The sequence below is a fragment of the Nymphalis io genome, chromosome 5, assembly GCF_905147045.1.
Source record: "Nymphalis io chromosome 5, ilAglIoxx1.1, whole genome shotgun sequence".
Taxonomy (NCBI): domain Eukaryota; kingdom Metazoa; phylum Arthropoda; class Insecta; order Lepidoptera; family Nymphalidae; genus Nymphalis; species Nymphalis io.
Window position 1 is genome coordinate 7098966 of NC_065892.1, and position 9314 is coordinate 7108279.

The 9314-nt window shown below is 29.0% G+C and overlaps 1 protein-coding gene across 1 annotated transcript; it reads right to left on the bottom strand.

The window, feature by feature from the left end:
* Positions 1 to 10: 10 nt before the first annotated feature.
* LOC126768330 (lipoamide acyltransferase component of branched-chain alpha-keto acid dehydrogenase complex, mitochondrial) lies at positions 11 to 4996 on the bottom strand. Its single transcript, XM_050486349.1, has 9 exons — positions 4789 to 4996; positions 2294 to 2457; positions 1865 to 2052; positions 1588 to 1709; positions 1120 to 1362; positions 782 to 1048; positions 574 to 702; positions 429 to 500; positions 11 to 242 (listed from the first exon to the last, which is right to left on the bottom strand). Exons 1-9 carry the CDS (start codon positions 4867 to 4869, stop codon positions 78 to 80), a joined length of 1431 nt encoding a protein of 476 aa, XP_050342306.1. The 5' UTR covers positions 4870 to 4996; the 3' UTR covers positions 11 to 77.
* Between the last annotated feature and the right edge of the window lie 4318 nt (positions 4997 to 9314).

Genomic DNA, 9314 nt, shown 5'->3' on the forward strand with positions numbered 1-9314 from the left:
AAAATATATATAATATTAAAGTTGCTTTATTTTTAAAAGTTAACAAAAACATAGCAATAGACACAATATATTAATTACTACAGATCTAAAAGAAGTTTATAAGGTTCTTCGAAATATTCTTTTAATTGGTTTGAAAACTTAGCAATAGTAGCTCCGTCAATAACTCTATGGTCAGCTGACCAACTCACAGATAAAATGTGGGCCTTAGTGATATTTCCTTCAGAGTCAAACCTCGGCAATACCTGAATTATAAAATATATTGTTAGCTATTTATACATTTTAAGTCGTGCTGTTTATTATTGCAAAGAGTTTCAGATCTGCTTAGTTTTTAATTATTAAGTAAAGTTTATGTAACCCGAAGTAATAAAATGCAGTTTAAAATTGGTAAACGAAATGTTTATACTAATCTAAAATATAGTTTTATTCACCTGTATTTTTCCTAAAGCACCGATTGATACTTGAGGTGAAAATATAATTGGTTTTGCATATGTTCCTCCGATCTAGAATAATTTTATAAAGATTAATTGGTTCTGATTATAAGAATAACTTACCGACTATAAAATTAAAACTTACTGCGCCTATATTAGAAATTGTGAAAGTTCCACCTGTTAAGTCGTTTAGCCCAAGTTGCCCTTTTGAGCCTTTCTCTTGCAACAAATTCATTTCTACAGCTATTTCTAAAATACTCTTATTTTGTACGTTCTGTAATTATAATAATTAAAATGTAGTTTATTAACTAACTTAATAATTAATGAAATATTGCATTAAAAATATATATTACCTTAATTACAGGCACAACTAAACCATTAGGTGTGTCCATTGCGAAACCAATATTATGACTAGCTTTATAGATGAGATTTTCACAAGTGCTGTCGAGACTGCTGTTTAGTATTGGATAACGCGAGAGACCCAAAGATACGCCTTTGAGTACGATAGGCATATAAGACAATTTAACGTTTCGTTTTTGAGCGACTTCCTTTAGACTCTGTCTTGCTTCTACTAACTTTGTTACATCATATTCGTCACTCAATAGAAGATGTGGAATTTTCTGAAACAAAAATACGCACAATCAAGATTCAAATACATTTTTTTGTATTGTTTATTTAAAAAATGACATACCAAAGACTCTGTCATAGATTTCACCATAGCTTTTGTAAATCCAGTGATAGGTACTATTTTATCTTCTAGGACAATTTCAGCTGTAGCTTTGACTCCAGCTGCAGGTATAGAAGTAGCTTGTTCTGACGATTCGCTTTTTGGTATATCATTAGACTTATCTGCGCTAATGTTAAGATGAGACAATAGATCTTCTTTGAGTAGTCTTCCATTTCTTCCAGTAGCAGTCACAGTACTTAGATCTACCTTAAATAGTTGTATGTATGTTAAAAAAAATAGATGCATGGTTAATTTTTTTTTATAATATACGTAGGAGGATGGGCAAATTATTTGGTGGTAAGCGGTCATCACCGTCCATAGACATTGATGTTGTTAGAAGTATTCAACATTCCTTACATCGCCAATGCGAAGATACGTAAAGTTACAAAATATTTGAAATAAATCCAATCGCTTATTAATTTTTTTACTTACTTTAAACTGCGCCGCTATCCTTCTCACGGCTGGAGTAGTCAATACTTTAACTTTTTGCGTATTCTTATGCTCAGTCTTCGTATTTATCGCTGGATTGGCCAAGTTACTTTCGGGCGTTGCATCTGTAAAATATAATTACGCAGATGCTAATATATATTACACAATATCATATCATATTTTATAAACCATATTAATTACTATCCAAAAATATCTATTAAAATACATATAAGTAAACATATCAAAAATGTGTCTATATTTTGCATTCTAGTTCGTTTACCTTCTTCTCCTGAACTTTCTAATTCAATGTCGACTAGAGGTTGTCCAACCAATGCAGTTTGGTCAACTTCATGGTAAAGTTTTGTGACGATTCCGTCGTATCTACTGGTTATTGTCACCGCTGCTTTATCACTTTGGACTTCGCAAATATTGTCAAATTGTTGTACTTTATCCCCTACTTTGACAAACCTGAAAACAATCGTATCAAATCATTTTACTACCGTTTTAATATTCAAAAGGGAGATTCTACATCTTCATTAAAAATAATGTAAACGAATTAACGATTTTCGGTAATAATACATTTATTAAAATTCTTGGAAATAAACTGGTTGAAAGAAAAATACTTTTATTACTATTCGCTTTAAAAAAAAAGACGTCATTTCACAAAATACGTTCGCCTATGTAATTTATAATATTAAAAACAAATTACCATTCTTTTAAAACAACTTCTCGTATTCCTTCCCCGATATCGGAAAGTTTGAAGGCTACTGTTTTATTAACAACGCTTGTCGTGTGTATCCATTTGAATTTCAATCGTCTTTCCTCTTTAATAATATTTTTTTCACCTGTGTAGTTCCATGACGAAAACGATCTCTAAAAATAATATGTCATACTTTTATTCACAATTACTTTGACTGATTATGCTTAGCTTGGTATATAACATTGTAAGCCCTATTTTTCTTTTGGCTTTATGAAATTTAGTGTTCAATCAATTTCTCATGGCTGACTTTTGCTCACAGGACTTGACACTTTCAAGGACTAATAAACTGCATAGGTTATAGTATACAATAGCGTGCGTAAGCCGTTAACAAAAGTGTATTCTGTATTTTCTTCTTTTTTTTTTATCGTAATCTCTTGGGGCAGAAATCCAACACAATAGGAGAGTATTGATATCAATAAAGAGTGGCACGCGAGTGTAACACAGCTCTGGAATACTAATAAGAATTTATTGTCCAAAACTCTCAACATTTTTATAGACCCATCCCGACTTTAGGGCTTCTCTTTAATCTAATCCATTAGGCTATTTAGACTAATCCATTTAATTAATTCATTTTTACAGACACGATAAATTGTAAATTTATTTTTCCCTTGGGATATATATTTTCTATAGTAGTATTTTAATGGATTATTTAGCTATAAAACAAAAATACTTTTAATTGAAATAATATCATATCATATGTACAAAAAAAAATTTTTTTTTAATTTTCAATTATCACTAAAACGTTCTCTTGTCATTCGCAACTTCTCACATCTTTCTGATGAAATAATGTTTATTAAATAAAATGTAATCATAATTATATATGGGTGTAAGCAAAACATTTTGTTATCGATGATTTATTTTTAATTTCATTGCCAATTATTAAATTATATCAACTTCTTTTAATGACAATATGAACATCGTCGAATATTAAGATCCTTGAAGCAATGTAATCGCAATTATAAAATAATAAGACGTAATAATTAATCGTTTGCAGTAATAACATAGAAACCATAACTAAAATATGAAAAAAACATGATCACATAATTAATCTAACATTTCTTATGAAGCTCGGAAACCAAGCGGTCATTGCCGTACTATGCTTCATTCATCATTATTGTGTGTAATTGTTGACAAGCGTAAGATTGCAGAACAGTATTCATAAGAATTTTTAATCAAGATATTACAAATTTAGCGTATAGTTATAAACGTGTACATTGTCTCCATACGGACATGTGATGTACAGACTTGGTATATGGCGAGAAACCAAAGAATTTAACTCGAGTTTAGTCAGCGACCAATGGAGCTCACTATCGTAGGAGTCAAAATACTAGAAATAATATTCCACCATCCAAAATATAAATTGCTGAAGTAAACAGGGAAGAATTACAGTTGAAAGGGAAGTCGACATAAACGAAAGTTGCGTGACGAGCTATACTCGCACGATAAGCTCTAGATCACCAGAACCGGGCCTTAGAGAATAGGAAAGCGCTTACCCTGAAGTGGGTATGGAATTACTGGCGCTTAATAATAATAATATTATTTAATTATTTCATTAATAAGTTTTTATGCCTGGATTTTGCTTATGAGCTGATTTCTGTCAAATTAGACATAAAATTAGTGTTATAAATTAATGCATCAGAATCTAAAACATAAAAATATTTTTAAATATTCAATTCTTCTTCACATATTTGATATTAAACGATTTTTATTTATTAAGTTCACACTTCTTACATCGCCGATGTCTATGGGCGGTGGTAACCACTTAACATCAGGTGGCCCATTTGCCCGTCCGCGTACCTATAAAAAATAATTGTGTTTAAATATTAATTTGCTTTATGTAACATTTTCAGTAAATACATATTTTATCTTATCTGTACAAAAACATTACATGCTTAATACACATTCCTCGCTATTGAAACAAAAAATGTTTTTAAGAAAAATTAAATACTATAATTAACTCATTGTCAGATAACGTATAGTTTTCATTTGAGTTTGATAAGATGTGGCCAAGTTTTGTCTTATCTTATGTTTTATGTATGTTATAAGATGTTTATTATATTTAGTTAGTAGTGTAATGTAAACCACATTAAACTTCTAACTAATAATTATAAAATTTCTTTTATTCTAGTAAAAAAGATGACTGACAAGTTACTATTAAGTAACGATTTTAATTTTGTTAAATGATTACCAATGTATATATTTATACAAGCGTCATGAAACTAGAATGCTTTTGAATATAAACGATAAATCAAATGAACCAAACAATTACCAAGACATATTGCAATAACAATATTTCTAGTGTTATTGAATAGGAACACTAAAATAATAAAGTTTAGTAAACCTTTTAAATTATATCGTAACAGAAATTTCTAATAAAATGTATTATAAGTACCTATTAATTTACACTTAAAATAAAAGTGATAAAAAAACTAGTTTGAACTTACACTTTTAGCTACAGAGAAGAATTTGTTATATTTATTTAAATTCCTTAAATTCACTAACCACTTTCTTGTTGCAAATGCCATTTTATTAATTACTTAACATAACCTTAATTTTATAATTATTTCAACATGTCGCGAACACAGTTCATGTCTTATTAATACAACTGTTTTTATCGGACTACATTATCAGTAAGCGGGAGCATTGATTACCATTTTTAAACAGTAAATTATTATTTACTGAAGTCGAGTGTTTCGTTGCTACGTCAGCCGCTTTGTAGTCACGAAGGTTAAGGATCAAATGTAAAATGTTTTAAATATTATTCCATCACTTGTGTATTATAAATGACATACGTCATGTATGGATCTATTATAAACAAGGAATTTTAATAAACAATTAAGAAGAAAAAAGACTAGAAACAAAGTTTGTATTTTTTATACGATTAAAATGTTTAGTTTATTTATATTATTGTAGTTATATAAGTATATAAATAATGAAATTTACAACCTGCTTTTTCAATATAAACTTACAAATGGTATAAAACGTTGTGTTTTTGTTTAATGTGGTCATATAATTAGCATTAAGTAATTGAAGTTTAGCCAAGTAGTGGTAAGTAAACCATAACAAAATAATAAAAATACTTAATATTATTGATATTATGAGATATCACTGAAATGTTAATTAATAGTGGCATACTTTATTGACATATTAGACTTATAAATTATTATGTTTAGTTAAATTTATAGTTATTATTATATAATTATGATTTTTCTTCAAAATACCCAAAATACTCTGGGAATTTTGAAACCATGAGTTTTGTTGCATTTTGGATTTCATAAAAAACCAATATATATTTCTCACATAGGAAAGTAAATCCAAGTATTTTTTATAAATAATGTAACCTTTCTACTTTTTTATTTTACGCAATACATATCATCTTTTCTTCAGACCAAACACATTTTTTATTTGATTTCGATTTACAAAAATTTTTAACATTTTATAATTATTATATATTTTTATTTTATTCTTAATTATTTGAAAAAAATCTGTTGATGGAGATTAGTAGAACTAATTAGAAACTGTTATAGTGCGTAAACTCCGGGGAATTTACTCGGTGATAGGGCTTGGTGCAAGCTCATCTGGGTAGGTACCACTCACTCATCAGATATTCTACCGGTTAACATTAATACATAGTATTGTTGCGTTCCGGTTTGATGTTTGAGTGAGCCAGTGTAAGTACAGGCACAAAGGACATAACCACTTCGTTCCCAAGGTTGATTGCGCATTGGCGATGTAAGGACTGATAAATATTTCTTACATCGTCAATGTCTATGGGCGGTGGTCACTTAAAATCAGGTGGCCCATTTGCCCATGCGTCACCCATACCATAAAAAAATATATATTCCTAAACTCTCACAATCCTAAGGGGCTGCAATTCGTTACAAGCACCTATGGTTTTATGTGCTCTCCGAGGCACGGAAATGCAGTTAAATACTGCAAACGTTCTAATAAATTTGAACCATGATAGGTAAGCTAATAAATCAAGAGGCTGCTTAAAAATATATTCAATAATTAAAGGGATGCCTAAAAACTTTACATTTAATTAAATTTTTGATTTTACATTCACATTACGATATTTCATTTGTGCTTTATATTAAAATCAGCCAATGGCCGACAACTTAATTGTGAAAGAAGTTAACTACCTATTCTGTGTGGACAAATTTAGTGCAGAACGAGCTTCGATAAATTTTTAATATAATTAAACAAACTTATTTATATTGTAATTAGACCTAAATTTACACAATTTTATGTGATAAAATAAAATATATATATTTTTTTTTTTTATAGAATAGTAAGGTGGACGAGCATATGGGCCACCTGATGGTAAGTGGTCACCAAACGCCCTTAGACATTGGCATTGTAAGAAATGTCAACCATCGCTTATAGCCAATGCGCCACCAACCTTGGGAACTAAGATTTTATGTCCCTTGTGCCTGTAATTACACTGACTCACTCACCCTTCAAACCGGAACACAACAATATCAAGTATTGCTGTTTTGCGGTAGAATATCTGATGAGTGGGTGGTACCTACCCAGACGAGCTTGCACAAAGCCCTACCACCAGTAACCTATGTTAAATAAACATTTATTTTAAACTTAGTTATTAAGGAAACACTTAATGGTAATGACTTGATAACAATATATATGTACATATAAATTGTTATCAAGTCGCGTTATAATAAATCCGTCGAATGTTTAACAAAAAATTTATCGCGTTAGAGACTTACTGGATTATAATATGTTGATAGAGGTACCTATATAAAAATACGTATATTGTTTCTATTTATAGTAACTAGTTGTACTCATAAATAAACAATACGTTGTTGTAAAATTTGTGTAATGTTTGAGTAAGACATAAGTGATGTAGAATGTGAAATTTTAATATTTAAAATGGATTATGGGAAGATGAAATAATATGCATAATAAGCAATTGTTTTTATTAAAGACATAATAAACATGTTAATAAAGTGAATAAATACAATAATATATAATTGATAACGGTAATGTTATGCACGACACGCGGGGCAACCCATAATTAGAATAACCAGTTTGCTAGTACACAATAAGTTAAAACGACGTCTTCTATTCTAGTGCTAATGTGTATCACAGAGGCGCTCTGCCATTATCTGCTATAGTAAACATTGTCTGGTTTATATGTACGATAGCCACGACACGGGTGTACCAAGACACAGATGCAGATCAAAATGCATTGTACAGTAACATAAAAACAGTAAGCACGGAATCTAAACTATTATCGTATAAATTTTATTTCAGCTATGAAAACGTAACAAGTATAGTACGTATCAAATAAAATAGACTAAGACCCGCATTACGCTTCGCTACGCAAGTCTATGAATACGCTGATATTTATCACATCATAACTGTCTATAACACATATCTAACTAAGTAAAGAAGAATATACAATTTTACATTTTCATTGATTTTTAAAACAACTAAGTAAGTTAATATAATTTTGTTACAAATAATGCTAATCGAATGTTGCTAATAATATAAAGTAATACATTTTTATTAACACGCCTTCTTTTTCGATGTTTAGGATTAGAGTGCAGATTGAAGGAAGACTAATTTTATTTTTAATCCACAATAATAAAACATAAAATTTGATTTTTCCACTGCACTAAAATTACGTAATATAACATATTTAAATTAATTTAATGAACAGAAAATACCCATAGTAAAGAATTGCTTGGAACAATTAAGATGACTGACAAAATCGTGAACGCTATTTTACATTATTCTAAAACAATACAAAATCATTTGATACCATGGAATTACAATTTTTGATTAAACATGATCGTAAGATATAACATGATAGTTTAAGGTAATAAATGTTGTACATAATTGTATTTTAAATAATAATTTTAACTCTAAATATCTGCCATATTATCTTAATTTCATTGGAAGTAGTCATTTATATAATTTTAATCACAACGCATCTGAAATATATAAGACTGAATAATATGACAACAATAGTGGAAGACGTTTTTTTTTTAAAATAATACGATTATAAATTGTTCAATCCACGATGACGCACCACTTTTTTTTTCAATCGCTACAGTGCAATGATGTGAATGTGTGACGTCCTCTGTAATAGTGGAGCGGACTTTTATGGATTGAACTAATTTTATTTTGAAATATAAATTTTCTTTAAAGTTACATAAACATTTTCTTAAACTTAATTCTATTAAACATTTTTGTCATTCTAATTGCGTTTCAAGATCTTTATTCATTAGACAATGTTCGACAGTTAGCTTTCATAGCGTCGCGACAGTAGGAATAAGATTATCATCAAATTTATTACATTTTGAATTAAATATAATAATTAGCAGTCATTTAAACAGTGACACGTCTTCCTAATCATATACTTATATTTATTCAAAAGCATAGATTAATAATTGAATAACATTTATTTCGCCAACAAAAAAAGTTAATAGATACTCAAAACTCAATGGATACGTATAATTTTAGATGTTTTGTAAATATTATTACGATTTGTAAAGAAAACGTATAAATGGTTCGCATTTTAAATATTATCAATTTTATTTTCAAATCTAGATGTGTAAGTTATCAAAATTTCACTAGCCTTTTCCAATGTCATTTAATACATCATAAAAGCAAGGCCTACATTTTTTATAATAATATAAGTGATTATAACATTGAAAACGTTGTGAATTCAGCGTTATATAATTTAGAAGCCAATAACATCATTCACAAGAAATTTATTTACGCATACATAACTTTATTTGTATCACAATACAATACTTCTCTCAATCTGTTTTAACATCAGTGGAACTGACAAGGAACCTAAAGTTAACAATATCTATGAATAGATTACAGCGACGTCTCTCCTGATCTAATGGTGAAATTGGCTGCATTAAACATCGTATATAAATAGTGTGTCTGATACATTATTAGACAAGTAACTAATGAGATAAGAGAAGACGTAGAA